General features: G+C 43.1%; 1 protein-coding gene across 6 annotated transcripts; it reads left to right on the plus strand.

Annotated features, from left to right (window-relative positions):
- Positions 1 to 420: 420 nt before the first annotated feature.
- Positions 421 to 13,827, plus strand: klc3 (kinesin light chain 3). 6 transcript variants are annotated; one of them, XM_064301736.1, is made up of 15 exons: positions 421 to 964; positions 1,164 to 1,209; positions 5,461 to 5,502; positions 5,784 to 6,014; positions 6,109 to 6,339; positions 7,028 to 7,103; positions 7,674 to 7,899; positions 8,284 to 8,371; positions 8,906 to 9,007; positions 9,533 to 9,706; positions 10,366 to 10,465; positions 10,906 to 10,955; positions 11,465 to 11,595; positions 12,010 to 12,076; positions 12,174 to 13,827. In XM_064301736.1, the coding sequence occupies exons 4-15, from the start codon at positions 5,805 to 5,807 to the stop codon at positions 12,258 to 12,260; spliced, it is 1,542 nt and encodes a 513-aa protein (XP_064157806.1). In that variant the 5' UTR covers positions 421 to 964; positions 1,164 to 1,209; positions 5,461 to 5,502; positions 5,784 to 5,804; the 3' UTR covers positions 12,261 to 13,827. The 6 variants fall into 6 exon arrangements, with proteins under 6 accessions (XP_064157806.1, XP_064157810.1, XP_064157811.1 ...); XM_064301740.1 differs by having other exon boundaries at positions 5,464 to 5,502; XM_064301741.1 differs by lacking the exon at positions 1,164 to 1,209.
- Positions 13,828 to 16,059: the final 2,232 nt, after the last annotated feature.

Below are 16,059 nucleotides of genomic sequence, written 5' to 3' on the forward strand. Positions count from 1 at the left end.
CAGTATTGGGGAGTACTGTATGAATGTTCCAAAACATATGATTTAATTTAAAGCTCAACTGATCAGCTGCTCCAGTGTCAGAGTTTAAGGCACCATCCAACATCGTGTAGTTCCCAATGACAATGCTCTTTTTCTCTGTTAGCCCTGTTTCATATAGTTTGTTCAGACAGCACACGTCACATTTCAAATGCTTATTACACTGTGCTGTTCTCCGTTCTCCTATTCCCAGTGCAATTATCCTCTGTTTAATCAGAGGGAAATATGTTTTTTTTTTTTTGTGTTCCGTGCATTGTTTAGTGGAACCGATCAGTTCTTGTGCATTTCAGCAGGGATGGTGATGGTGGCACTTTTTCGCACAGGAGTCGGAAACCATTTCACTGTAGCCGATCCACGCTAATGATGTCAGTCATACGTGGAGCTAGTCCGATCAGCAGTGCACGACGGGGACATTGGATCAGACAACAGATTGAGCCCTGCGATTTACCGCACAACCTCTAAAGTGAGCGCAACGATAATGCGCACAGAATTGAGTACATTTTGTTTTGGAAACATGTTTTATAAGCACGCATGCTGTACGAGATTATTTTGCCACAGCTATGTGATGTTCATTTATCAAACACGATCAAGGCTTATAAGGCAGTTCCGTAAATACTTCAGTTTTAGGAAGAAATATCTCAGTCATCAATATGACGTCCGATTCTTTTATTGAGGGGAACAAAGTGTGCAGTTTCCTTAGGCGATAGTGTCTTCGTTTTGGATACGATCATCGTAGTCAGTGTTTACGATATATTTAGAAAAAAAACTACGTAAGAGTCCAAGTGGCGTCTTAAGAGCAAAATGATCAGCATCAACTAGTTATTGTTAATTGGCTAGTGCCGTATTTTAAAACAAGCAGAGCTAGTTGAGCTCTCTACCAAGATGGCATCCGGGGAGCCGCTGTGCATGATGGGTATGACTCTGTCAGGTAAGCTCAAATAACACATAGTCAGAACCGAAATAACAGGTGAATGATTGCAAGAATTAGTTTATGACTCTGTAGCCTAGAAAATTACTGTGATGCCGGGCAGAGCGAACTGATTTATAGCACGTGGATGTTTTGATACTAATATTTTTATTTTAAGGGGAACATCTCTTCAAATCGCCTTCTTTTGTGTCATATGCAGGGAAATAGTTGAAACTCCTCGGAATACGCGTCAGGGATTAAAGGAGGTAAATATTATTGTTACCAATATGTCTGTATTGACTTTACCTCTAAATGCACACTGTCGACTGGCCCACTTTGTGCCGTTTATTTCTTGAGGGTATTCTTTTTAATCGCTATGTAAAATATCTTTTTCTAATTAGGACAATGTTATTTGTTTATTGAAGTATCACTATTACTTGAATTTGTTGTGCATTCCCTGCTATATAAGTGATTCTAATTTTAATTTATGCTTCATATTATTGCGATAAGGATGGCGCTTCATCTACCATGGTACTACGACAAAATCGTGTATCGCATTTGTCAGTGACAGGTTGGTTATTTATGCTCTAATGGCCTTCCATAGTTATTGACATTTACTTGTGCTCCGACTCTAAAGTACGTGGTTGGCTGTTAGTCCAAAATCAATAGAATGACGTGTGTGAAACTTTTCAGCAACACACCCATATGCACATGAATCATAGCGTATATATCATAGAGTTCAGTGACATTAATATTGGAAGGCCTTCCCCATCAAAACTGTGACCCTAGGAGGAGTTTCTCTGGAAATTGGCTGATGTACCTTTATATAGCATTTGACACGTCTCTTAAATTGTTTTATTTAATTCGTATTTTCGTCCTATACATGATAAATTATAAGAACGTTTGTGGTGCTTCCAAATGAACTTATAACTTGATGAAATTCCGTTCGGTTGACATTGATTCCGTTGCCTCGTTTAAAAAAGAAAAAAAAAACGTTTTTTTGCTCACTGTCCCTCTTTTCAAAATATATGTTCAATTGGTTTTGGAGTTACCTCTAGTGCTCAATAGTTTGAAATTACAGGGATTAAGACAACAGAGATCCATTGGCAAATGAGAGTATGTTGTATGTGTTGTAGTGTTATAATAATTAGGTATGGGACATTAAGCCCTTAACTGGAATAGCCCATGCAACAGATACAGCCTACATCAGTGGGCGTAATTCCATGAAGCAAATCGCGCGCACACACACAGAGAGAGAGAGAGAGAGAGATAAACAACAAAGTAAATCAAAATTGACCATGTTTCACTTGACATGTTAACCATGAATTTAAGATGTACTTTATTTGTATAGCAAAATGTGTTATGACAGATGTCATAGCTTTGTTATCCTGTTCCCAATTAACATGCATTCACAGCCCTGAGCCAATGTAAATTAATAATTTTTAGATGTTTTTATTTATTTTTTCACATATGCCATAATGAGCAGAACAATTGATAACCCTCTTGGAATAATGGCATTAATGAAGTGTTTTGAATAGATGATATACCCCAGTTATTTTTCAGGAAACCTAACCTCGCCCTCCCACTCAAACACTCACCCACACACCCACACACATGCACACACACACACACACACACATAGTGGGGACTCTATGGTTTCCTCGTTCCCTTCCAATTTGCCATAGCACCTTTGCCATTTTCAGTTATTATTTCAGTCATTATTATATCTCTGTCTGCGTGTCCAGAGGGAAAGGTAGGCTGAGTTTCCTCTTCAAGGGTAATTCCATTATGCTACATCGATGCAGCAGACACTCTTATCCAGGCACATCCACTCAAGTTATGTGAGCCAGATCTGGATAACAATATTCCCAGGCCAGTGAGTGTCTGTGTAACATCACCAAAGCACTAAATGATAGTTAACTCAAGCCAATCTAGAACCATAATACAGATCATAGATTCATACAGCCAACATACACAATACAGCCTTAACAACTCCAAAGTAATTGCAAAAAAAAACAGTGCTAAGAGGTGGGAATACATTGGGAGTCAGGATGCAGTCTGCAAAGCTGGGTCTTCAGTCTGTGTTGGGAGATGCTTATTGATTCTGCTATCCTGCTCTCCATGGGTCTCATTGAACATTGTTCACTTCACATTGGCCTCCCATTTACCATATTATTATTATTTTTTTTTTATTTATTTTTTTAAACAAAACTATTTAATTGGAGTTTAAAAATGAATATTGGGTTGCCTGGAAGAAGTCAGCTAACATTTGAGGATGAAGCAATGGGAACATGTATATTTGGACATATGAAGAACAGACCAAGTCAGTTGCCTTTGCAGGCCAATTTTGAATGAATTCTCTGAAGTATAGTGTATAGTGCGTTTTATTAACAACACATTTATAAATTGTTTCTCGGTACAAAATGATACATTTTCATTTGGTTGATTATGGTGCTATCAGTTTCCAAACAAAACATTCAATTTTGCCTATATCCAGTACTTCATCTGTTTGGATAGTGTGACATGGGGTATTGGGGTATTATTTGTTACTGTTAATTTAGCAGTTAGCTGCCCGTAAGTATGAGGACATGTTCAGCGCAAAAAGCTCATGTTACAAGTTCCACAAAAGGTTGACTTGCATTGGGTGATACTTTCTTTGGTCACCGACCACCTCTATTGTGTGTGAGATAGAATTTCAATTATCCCCCAGGCTTGTGCAATGTAATAAGTACTCCAGAGAAAACTGAAGGAAACCATGTAATCTAGAGCAGTGAAGGGAATTCTAATCACCAGTATTTACAGTGTAAATGCCAGGTTACTTAACCTGGACCATATTAGCTTTTACAAATAATCAACCTTGTGGTACATGTATATTTACTGTAGCATACATTCAGTTGCTGCATTGGCTAGTGGGTCATTTTTTTGTGACAAGTAATATGATTCTTTTTCATTCTTGAGGTCACTTAATTGTTTTTCTTGGAAAACTGTTCAAAAATAAATGTGTTGTAGGTGCATGTTACTGAGAATCATGTAGGCTATATCATGTATAAGATGGGGTAGACAAGAGAAAGAATATTAATCTTTCAAGACAAAATTGAATCAGAATTGCAGCATACATAAAATTATGCTTTTAACGTGTCACTCTGCAGTTACATTAGACGGCTGTAGGCTCACTGTATATTATTGATTCAGCATCTATATTTGATGATGGTTGGTTTGGCACTAGCCAAGTATCACATCAAGGGAGGTGTTCCTACTGAAGACCATGCCTGTCACAGGCCTGTCTTCCTCCTGTATATGGTCAGATCATCATGTGAATAGATGCTTTTCAGCACTGATGAACAAGCTTGGAAACCAAGGGCTGGACTTGTGCAGCGGTGGTGTTCACTTTCCCTGGTAGCTATTGGCCTACTTTAAACATCTTCCAAAAAAAGAAATGTCTCTCCTGTGATTTTTCTGCACTGGGGCTCCTTGGCTTGAATTTATGTTCTTCTAGAAAGGTGAAGTCTAAATACATAACTTTGATACATAATATTGCACATATTACCTACAACATTTTTAATGGGAAAAATACATTTACCCCAGTATTCTTGGGGTACAGCCACTGCCCCCACTGCTGAAAGTTTTGATCTGTAACTGTTTTTAGAACCTTGTCTTAAAAATGCTACTCCACGTCTTACCATTCCATCCTATAACCATGGAGAGTGAGAATAGAGTGGGCTCACAGGAAGTACAGAGCCTCAGTTGCCCTTAAGACACAATCGCCCATATATGGCTGGATAAGCTCCTTTGCTGAGAGCTGGTGGAAGGTGCCACAGGGCATGTTTTCCATGAATTAGCAATGGAAATACTTAATTCTATCTTTAGGGTTTCCCATACCCTACAGAACACTCAATCACTGCATCATTGAATAACCATCTCTCATGTGGTACTGTAGTTGGGGCTTTTGCAAGGTGTTGCTCAGCCTTTCAATTATAGGTGAAATTGTTCAGTTGTCTCTGGATTATAGGATTGCTGGAGACCAGGGGAATCTTCCGGAATCTTTTCCTCCCTCCAATTATTTTTTAATCAATGACACAGCCTTTAAAGGCCCCCATTTCAGAACACAGCTGCTGTTGTTCATGTATTTTTTTATGATTTTTGCCTTGGAAAGCCATTGAATAATCGAGAACAATCCCTATGGCTGGATTTAAAATGCAGTCACTAGCTGGAATCTATAGTGAACACAAGAGCTGCTGGGAAGGTTGGATAAAGAATATTCTGATTAAAAAACGCAGTCATCCTTAAAAAATGTGTCTGTTCAGCTGAGGGTTGTGTTAGGGGACCGGTTCAAGGAAAGAACAGTTCCTGGTTTATTGTCCTTAAATTTAAAGACTGCTTCCCCCTGGTGGTGAGAAGTGAAAGATTAATTGCCTGTTCTGTTGATGCTGGTTACTGTGGCACTTCATTTTGAGGTTGATGCGGTATGTTTTGTAGGCCTTCAACTTGTTCTTGTTCTCTCTCTCTCTCTCTCTCAGCAGCTTGAGGGACATCACACGGAACCATCATTTTGACCAGGGGTGAGGTCATTAGGCATTGTCCCATTGTGTTGGTGTGTAGACATTGTCTTTCCCTGAAGTAATGTGATGTCACTGTATTGTGAGCCACTTAGCTGTGTGCTACTTTGCGTAGTGCATGTATCTCTGTGTTTTAGAATCATACAGTATGTAAATGTTCACTTGCTCAACTCTGGTGTAAGAGTTCAGTCTATGCTTTGAGTATGCAATGGCACAGGCCTCGGCGTGGATCACAGCCATGCCCATTGCATTGTGGGATTCACGCCTTCTGCCTGCTCCCTCAGGTGTGGCACGGTGGGGGCGCCATGTTGTCGGGGGAGGAGATCCTGTCCAGCACGCGGCAGGTGATTGCGGGCCTGGAGGCGCTACGGGGCGAGAACCACACCCTCCTGGACAGCCTGCAGGAGGCGCTGCAGAGCCAGCCGTCTGTGGAGAGCGGCAGTGTGGAGCAGGAGAAGACCAGCATTATCCAGGAGTCCCTAGAGAGGATCGAGCTGGGTCTCGGAGAGGCACAGGTACGCTGGGGGGGAGGGGGGGGGGTTCTGCTGTGAAATTGTGGCTGCAATGTTGTGGAAACATTGTGGGAACGTGCTTAACCTCCCCAACCAGGTGATGATGGCCCTGTCGGCCCACCTGGGCTCGCTGGAGGCGGAGAAGCAGAAGCTGCGGACGCAGGTGCGGCGGCTCTGCCAGGAGAACCAGTGGCTGCGGGACGAGCTGGCAGCAACGCAGCTGCGACTGCAGGAGCGCGAGCAGGAGCTGGTCACCCTGGAGGAGCAGAACCGCCACCTGCAGTTCATGAACAGCATCCGCAAATACGACCAGGAGGAGCCGCCGCTGGTACGCACGTGCATAGCCCCGCACTACACCTGATTCAGCGAATTATCAATCAATCAAGACCTTGAGTCAAATCAGGTGTCATAGTGCTGGGCTAATACAAAAACCCGCACCCATACCTTCCCTTTTTGGATAAGATTGGACACCTCTGTTCTATACCTTATCCCCAATCCTAGTCCTGGAAACTTGGTCCCACAGAGTCTGCTGCTTTTTGTTTTCCCCTTAAGATCAGCAATCGATTCAGACCCAAGGAACCAGGTGACCTGAGTTAGCTGTGTAACTGGCTGCTTTAACTGATCAATTGCTGTGCTGCTCAAGTGCTGAGTAACCATGAAAGCCAGCAGACCCTGTGGGTCTTCAGTTCCAGGGGTAAGGACTACTGTTATAGGTCAATAAATGCAAATAGTTAAATGGTATGTTATGTTGCCACTGATGCAGCTGGTGCTCATGAATGTCTTTGTAGTGCTTATGAAGAAGTTATTTAGCTCTTGTGAAGGACTTTTCACAGAAAGTGTCATCAGAAATATGTATTCTTCCCTTGATGTCTGAAATCCTGCACTAACGTATGCTGTCAGGTTGTTGTATGATGCGTCCACCCAAGAGCACTAAAATATATTAGAATATATAATCCTGACTGTACCAGTGCTGACTGTTCAAAATGTCTGCTGCTGTTGGTGTCTCCCTCACACAGGATGACAAAGAAACTGCCACTGCCAAGGAGTCCCTGGATGACCTCTTTCCTGCTGATGAGGAGGAGCCGTCGCAGAGTAAGCCTGTTGTAAAGGAAAGACGGTTTATCTCTGCTGTGTCTCCAGTGTGGCTCAGACTGGCTGTGGCTGGGTCTCAGTGTTCCCAAGTCTCAGTGGCTCCCTTACTAGAATCCTCTCTCTGTTTCTTTTTTGCTCTATTTATGTTTGTATTAGCACAAATTTATAAAGCCTCAGTCTTCCTCAGTGTCTCAGTTGATATCTGTGCCTTGTTGTTTCCCGGGCTCAGTGTGTTCTAGGTCTCAGTTCTTGCAGGTCTCAGAGTGTCTCAGGTCTCAGTGCCTAGCTGTCTTTTTATGTCCTGGGTCTCAGTGTCTGGAGGTCTCACTGTATGTACCAGGTCTCCATGTGTCTTGGCTCTCAGTGCCTGCAGGTCTCAGTGTTTCCCAGTCTCAGTGCCTAGAGGTCTCAATATGTCCTTGGTCGCAGTGCTTTGAGGTCTTAGTGTGTCCCTTGCCTCAGTGTGTTCCAGCTCTCAGTGTTTCCCAGTCTCAGTACCTATAGGTGTCAGTGTGTTCCAGCTCTCAGTGTTTCCCGGTCTCAGTGCCCTTCACGGGTTTCTCTCATCAGTCTCTCATCAGCACAGCAGTGCAGCAGCGGCTGCCCAGCAGGGGGGCTACGAGATCCCGGCCCGCCTGCGAACTCTTCACAACCTGGTGATCCAGTACGCCTCCCAGGGCAGGTACGAGGTGGCCGTGCCCCTCTGCAAGCAGGCCCTGGAGGACCTGGAGAAGTCCTCAGGTCACACCCACCCTGACGTAGCCACCATGCTCAACATCTTGGCTCTTGTATACAGGTAGGCCCCATGCTCAATATCCTGGTTTTGTTGTACAGGTAGACCCCATGCTCAATATCCTGGCTCTAGCATACCGGTAGACCCCATACTCAACATCCTGGCACTGGTGTACAGATAGGGCCGATGTTCAACATCCTGGCACTGGAGTACAGATAGGCCCCATGCTCAACATACTGCCACTGGTGTTCAAGTAGGCTCCATGCTCAAAATCCTGGCTCTGTTGTGCAGGTGAGGGGAACAGCTGACTGTGAGGAGACTTGTGACTGCCGGGACACCTTCACATTGGACTGGCCGCTTTCATCATTTGGCCACATCCTATGCCATATTTCAGTATCGGACTGAATTGAGTTTGACGCTTGTCTCCATGTTTCTCCTGCCTCACAGAGACCAGAACAAGTATAAAGAGGCGGCCAACCTGCTGAACGATGCCCTCGCCATCCGAGAGAAGACCCTGGGTGTGGATCACCCCGCGGTTAGCATGACTTCGCTGATTGTTGCAGTAATAAAACACTGTCTTGACTCCTGGGCAGTGTATCCAGCCAAATAACTGGGACTCACTGCAGCGATACATCCAGATATAACCCTGACCTGGCTGTGCCAGCACACACAGTGGTCAGCAGTCCTTCAGGGTTATGTGTAATTGCCTGCAGTGTTGCCTGGGGAGAGACGGTTTTAGGGTTTTATTCTCCGTCTCAGTAGCTACTCTCTCTGCCTGAGCAGACATCTGCAGTCTTCCTGCGCAGCTGCATTCCTCTGCGCAGCTCAGCTGTTGGCCTGCAGAGTGAAAAGGTGCAGTGGCTGGCTGCGCACAGTGAGAACCTGCATGCTAATGTTTGCCCTCCCAAACTGACAAAACAAGTTGAAGTGACACAGTGGGCTTACATTACCATAACAGTTCGAAAATAATTCAGTTTGTGTAAAATAGAGTAGCCCGCGGTTCTCAGCCTGGTTGTGAGATCTGATTGTGTGTGTGTGTGTGTGTGTGTGTGTGTGTGCATGTTTGCAGGTGGCAGCCACTCTGAATAACCTCGCGGTGCTGTATGGCAAGAGGGGGAAGTACAAGGAGGCTGAGCCTCTGTGCAAGAGGGCCCTGGAGATCAGAGAGAAGGTAGGGTGAATCTGGTAGCCTGGCAACCCACAGTTCCACAGTACTTAGCATTGTGAGTTGCCACAAAATATGAAGCTACGCGGTGTCATGAAATGTCGAGGGTCAAGTGACCCATGTCATCCTGCTTTTGAGGGGGGACCAAGGAAACCCATCCAGATGTACAAAAGAAAAGAAAAAATAAAATTAATAAAAATAGATGTACAAAACATAGAACAAATGTCTTCCACCATTCAACTTACATTAACATTAAATTTTTATGTAATTTCTGTAATGGGAAAGGATTGGTAAGGCCAGTATGTGGTGTGTGCTGAGGGAGGAGGGGGGGGGGCAGCGGGTTGGTGGCTTGGGTTGACGAACACCTGCCCCTAGTGCTCAATTTCCCCCTTTTTCTTGTTTTAATATTTTATACATGAATAAATACTCGTGCTTAATTATTGTTTTGCTGTACTTCATTTTGGTGCAATATATTCATTACAAAAACTGGGAGTCATAAAACAGTTTCCTATGCTGTCACACCCTCCCCAGGTGCTGGGCACTGATCACCCGGATGTGGCCAAGCAGCTGAACAACCTGGCCCTGCTGTGCCAGAACCAGGGCAAGTACCAGGAGGTGGAGCAGTACTACGAGCGCGCCCTGCACATCTACCAGAGCCGGCTGGGCCCAGACGACGCCAACGTGGCCAAGACCAAGAACAACCTGGTGAGGCACAGGGAGGAGGGAGCTGCTGGGAGGGGGGTGGGGGTTTTTCAGAGGATTTTATGGATGGGATGAATGGGATTGGAGAATTGGAACGTGGTCCCCAGAGTGGGTGGGAGAGCGAGGCTGGGTAAGAGAAGGGAAGTGGATGTGGCGGTAGTTACTGGAGTTACAGGTTTTGCAGAGCAGTGAAAATATTCAGCTGGCTGTGAATTATAAGGAAGTGTAGCAAAGTATAAAGAACATACATACAATACAGTCTTTTCATAGGTGCTAGAGTTATAGGGGAATTCAAATGCAAAAAGAAGAAAAACGCAGCTCACTACTCTTCACTGCACCCATTATCAGGCACACCTGACCGGATGAACCTGAGGGTTGAAACGTTGTGTATATAGTTCAATAAATGGAAGCACTGAAGTGTAGTGTGCAGGGTTTTGCTTCTTTTTACAATTGTAAGGAAGTGGGCAGTTGTGGAAACAGATTCACAAAAAAACACACAAAAGTTGCATTGTGATCATCTCATGAAGGCTATAGTGTGGCCATGACTGAGACCGTGACTGTAAGTCAGGTGTGCTCTGATTGGTAGCACTGTGGGGACCAGACTGTGTAACTTTCAAACTGAAAAGAAGTGTGTGTGTGTGTGTGTGTGTGTGTGTTTGCAGGCCTCATGTTACCTTAAACAGGGGAAGTACAGACAGGCTGAAGCCCTGTACAAGGAGATCCTCACGCGAGCCCATGAGAAGGAGTTTGGATCTGTGGAAGGTAAACAAAAAAAAAAACAAGCAAATTTTCTGATATCTTAGGCTTCGCTCGACACTAATTATGAACTGTGGTGCAGTATTCCTGTACGTCTCCTGCCTTTCATAGCCTCAGGATAGGTTTGGTCCGGCTTCTGCTGCCAGTACATTCAAATCGGTAAAGCACACGCACAACCGAGGAATACAAAAACAGAACGACATCATATATCTCCGGGCTGGCCAGCCTGGTCCTGGTGAGCCCCAGGGCATGCTGGTTGTTACTCAGTGCTTAATTATTCAATTAAAGCAGAGGATAACATGGTTATCTCGCCATTTCACTGCTGATTTTAAAGTTGAAAATAAAAAAACAGCATACCCTGTTGCTCTCCAGGACTAGGGTTGGCCACCCCTGATCTATATCATAATGCAATTACAGCTCTCTCTCTCTCTTTCTGTCTCTCCCAGGGGATGGGCGTCCGATCTGGATCCACACAGAGGAAGGCAGCTCCCGGCAGGTGAACAGTGGGGTGCCACACGGGACATTGGCAGAGAATTCTCTTTTCCATTTCATGACAGTGATGGATAATCTTACACATAATGAGGAAGCTGTCTGTCTGCCTCTCTCTCTTCAGTCCTAGTCTCGTCTGCCCCTCTACGTTCTCCCCGCTCCACCACTGCTTTTCTTTCACCATGTACTCCTTTCTTCTCATCTCTCTCTCCTTCCTCTACTCATCCTTCTCATTCTCTCTGCACTCTCCAGTTTCCTTTCCCTTCCCTTTCTGTCTCTTTTCTTTCCTGTTATTCACGGGCACCAGATTTTTAAAACTGATTCGAAACAACTGAAAACAATCGAAACAATCGGTTGAATAAATGAAATACAGAAACGTGTTTATTTTGTTAAAAGTATTACACTGAAAAAATATCCAAATGTATAAGGCTATAGTGTTACATCCCACTTGTGAAATTTTTTTTGAATCATCCTCAATGAAAGACGAACCCCCCCCCCCCCACTCCCTCCCTCCAGGATGGGTTCGGTGGTCTGAAGCGCAGTGGCTCCTTCACTAAGCTCAGGGAGTCCATCAGGAGGAGCAGTGAGAAGCTGGTGAGGAAGCTGAAGGGGGTGGGGGCGCAGGATGGCACCCCCCGGGCTCCAGGGTGAGAATGCAAAGGCCACGAAGGGCCTCTTCCCAAACCTCACATTACATCACATTGGATTCCTTTAGTACACACATTTGGCTAGAGTGACTTGGAAAGCAAGAGGACGTGATTTACATGAGCAATAGTACATGGCTAAAAACATTCCCAGACCAGCGAGAGTACACGTAACATCGCTAAAATACAAGTAGACTATGCATGCCTAGAACCGTAAACAAATTATTTATACAATCATGTAAACAATGAAGCCATTTATAAACTACAGAAAATTCCACACCTCACATGGGCTTCACATAATTGCTTCCCCCTACAGGCTTGAGTTTGAAGTTTAGTCCAAGGGCACATGGAAGTGCTGTGGGGTGAAACTGGTCGATTTGTTTCCATGAGGGTCATATGTTTCCTCTCTTATGATAGGATGAAGAGAGCCAATTCCCTTAATGTGCTGAATGTCGGGGTGAGAGAGAGCCAGGATGCAGCTCAGGTAAGAAGGAAATCACCTCTTTGTAAAGCTTCTTGTTGTTGTTAAATCTAAGAAGCATTTATTTTAAAAATATGTCGTTCTCTCCTTCTCTCTTCAGAAGGCTAACACTCTCACAGAAACCCGAGGCCTCAGTTCCAGCACCCAAAGTCTGGCCCGTCGGGGGTCCCTCAGTGGAACTAGCTAATACTGCATTCGTTCCCTAACCTCTGACATTTGACTTTTCCACCGTCTACTCCTTTGCACCAAGCTCAAGACCTGCTGGGCCATCCCCCATCCGTTTGTCTAACTGGGCTGGCCCCACTTCAGTCCGAATCCAGCATTTCTCTTATGCCAGCAGCCCTCCTTGATTCCCAGTGCGTGCGTAAACACACACACACACACACACACACACACTCCTTTGGCTTGTGTGTGAGTGTTTTGAGTTGGTTCCTACAAGAACAGCAACTGATGTTAGATACAGCTAATCCATTTTAGACCATTTACTAAATCGTAAGTAGAATTTAGGGAACGAAGACAATCCATTAAGATTTAAAAATATTTTTGGAGTATGTTTTCATAGCTGGTAGGGAAGGTAAGCCAGTCAGCCTGCTTGAAGTTTTGAAGATGTTGAAAATGTAATTAATACTTTTAAAATATTTATTTAGAAATATTTATGTAATGTTAAATATTCTGAACACACTACATAACAGTGTATAAATAAACCCAGAAACAGAAGAATCCAAAAGATTGCACTACCTTTAACTCAATATGCTGAAGATGAAATTTGGGTTCCAATTTTATATTTTTTAAATAATTACAGAAGGGACACCGATTTACAACTCAAAAGGACCTCAGACAATGGCTCCACATTCCATTTTGTTTCATGATGTGACCAAATCTCTGTTGTTGTGTCAAAGGAAACATATCTGGACAATCGTTAACCATAATTGCGGTAAATGTACCAAACTCAATATTCTGACCAATTCTTCATTTAGGTCTTTGGAATTCACACAAGATGAAGGGTAATATATTATCAAATATATATGTGTTTTTCTTGTTTTCTTTTTTTTTTTTTTTACAAAAAAATGATATGAGCTGCACATTTTGAAGAGAAATCATGGAATCAGAGAAATTAATCTTGTGTCTAGTATTTTGTATTTTGTATCTACTCTGCACTAGTGCAGTTTTAGGTTAATACAGTACTGCCTTAAGCACTTTGCAGCAAATAAGTGTGTATATCAATTTTAAAAATGTTTCATGTTTTAAACATTGTGATGTTTAAATTAGTTGGCTCTATTACAGTTGTTAAATCGTATTTATTCTGACCAGTTTGGACTTTAAACGATTATTGCAAATTCTTAATGTATAATTCATGTTGGGCCTGAAAATTTGTTTAGTTTGTTGTGCCAGGAGTTTTAGTTTTCCCTTGAACCCAGGGTAGTTTATCATCATTTCTCATGGTGGCAGTTTGGATGTTACAGAAATAGTCTCACTGATGTGAGTGGAAATGCACTCTCTTTTGTTTTGGAATTTCTGTCATGGTTCACACCTGAAACTCTGACATGGAAACAGGCTTTAGGTGCAGTCACATCATTAACTGACAGACTTCATTAACAAAGTTATTTTTGGTTTATGTTAATATTACAGGCAACAGTGATAGCAAGACTATTGCTTGCTTTTGGGCAATTATGTTGGTTCTATGTGCATTCTTATAGATAGCATTGTGGGAAAGTGTCTTATGATTTTTAATGAAACGTTTTTATTAACATTAATATTGGGTTTTTTTTTAACCTACACTTTTACATAAATTGTCAAAAAAAACTCTCAGAGGTACATTTTTAATGGAGTGTACCCACAACTGACTTTGCTTCATGAGAGTGTTATTATTCATTCATACTTTCTCGAACTGCGACTCACTTTGATACTACGGTTTTGTTTTGTATGTAAATGTATTACAGAAAAGGGATTAGAGTAACGTGTTTTTAAAAAAAAAAACTGGTTTGAGCTTTCAAAATTACATTCCTCTTTGTACAATTGTTACAGAAGTTCTCTTTATTACTGTGAAAATAGTTTTGCAATGTTTTTGTCACATTGAGAATAGAGCCAGAATACATTTCCTCGACTAAAGCACAAGTTAGGGCAGTTGAATTTGTGACAGGAAGGGGGTGGGAGGTAGGTATCATAACCTTAAGTAAATCACTTGTTAGAACTTTTTTTGTTCTTTTTGAACTCCAGTAAAGGCCATATCGATTGGTAGTGGAATGTGTATAGCATAATGTTAATCTGACCTCGAATGAGATCCTTTCCACATAATGGAATGTTTTTTTTAAATACAGCATAATGCTGGCTTCGTAAGATTTCTTCACCTCAGAGTCAACAGCACCATATGCCTGCTAGTGCCTCTTCGTTTTCTATCACCTGCATGAATATTTGAATGCTGTATGTAAGCTTATGGGCACAAATGTGTGTCTCTCTATAATTAAGTTGCTTTGATCTAATTCAGACTGACAAAACTGCAGTAGCTCTGTCCCATTCCAGTATTTACTGGTTGACTGATCTCCCTTTCCACCCTCTGCCCACCACCAAACCTTCACAGTAAATAGACGTGATTTCCACAGCCAGTCCATAGATGGTGTAAAACTTATACTGAGCATTGCTGAGTGTAAAGAGGCACTTCAGGCAGTAGAGCAGAGCTGCGTTTCCAAACCACTCTGCATCATGCCAGGCAAGCTCCTGCTTATCAATCACCGATCTGACATCTGTGGTGGTTTGGACTGCAATTTTTGATACAGTAAGGATATCTTTGCTGCCCTCTCTGATAGTCTGATTACTCCCAAAAAACTCACAAAAATGTGTTCCAAATATGAGTACAATTGTGGACTAATTCCCCTACATACAGAGGTGTTACATTTTATTTGCCGTCATCGTCAGCTGAGAGATTGGATTGGTGAAAAACATGCAGCAGGGCCAGGTAACTCTACAGGTAAAGCCTTAATTGTTCTCATGGGTTTGCACAGAGCTCTATCATTCCCAATAGGAGCACTATCGTAGCTTTAAATTTGAACCCCCATTTCCCAAATTCCCCAATTCAGCACAGTTACATGAGACTGCTGCTAAAACAGTGCAACAAAGAGGAAACAAAATGTTTTCTGGGATAGTTTTCTGTTACTGCTTTGCTCCAGTTAGCCACTATACGCACAAGGCCAAGCTAGAGCTGTCAATGTCAACCCTAGGTCACAAAAAGCATTCGTGTTTGTTGTGTATTTCTTAGTGAATGTTACGTCCCTCCGCCTCAGGTGGGGGCGCTGGCCGTTTGGACACGCGTGTGTCTTGTTAAAGTTAATTGTGAGCACCTGTGGCGGTGCCCTTTTAAGAAGCCTGGAGTCGGCTTCTCAGGAAATGGGACTTTTTCTCCTCACCTCTCGACCACGGCCGGGTCTTGATTTTATCTGGTGTTTTGCAGCTATTTTGGTATTCCTTAAATGTATTTAAAGTTATTGGTTAGTTTTGGGAAACCTTGGTGTCGGCATCGCATATGTTTGCGGGGGCATGAGAGCAACCGTAACATAAATGGGGGCTCGTCCGGGATTTTACCCTTTAGAGTTTACATTTTCTGTTCTTAGCCCGGTTAGCTTAGCCGCCGGGCGGGTCTAAGGGACTTGTCACTTTATTGTTTTTCCTTTTTTGTTTTTGGTGGTTAATATGAGTGGGGGTACGCTTCGGGGCACTGAGGTCGACTAGTTAAGTGGTCTGCTGACAGTGCTCACGAGTTTAGCGTTCAAAGTCGCCCCGAGCGCAGAAAACCACTGAAGACTAGTTTGAGTTAGAATTTTGTTTCTGTTTGGTTAGGTAGGATCGGGAAAGAACAATAGTTGAATGGTAGCGCCCCTGATTGGTTTAATCACTCTGGATTTGTATCAGCTGTTTCGTCCAGCTGGGCCGATTGAGCTGGGAAAAGGATAGAATCGTTTGACGGGTATGGTTTTTTTTGATAGCACTGTTCA

This window comes from Anguilla rostrata, chromosome 12, assembly GCF_018555375.3.
Source record: "Anguilla rostrata isolate EN2019 chromosome 12, ASM1855537v3, whole genome shotgun sequence".
Taxonomy (NCBI): Eukaryota; Metazoa; Chordata; class Actinopteri; order Anguilliformes; family Anguillidae; genus Anguilla; species Anguilla rostrata.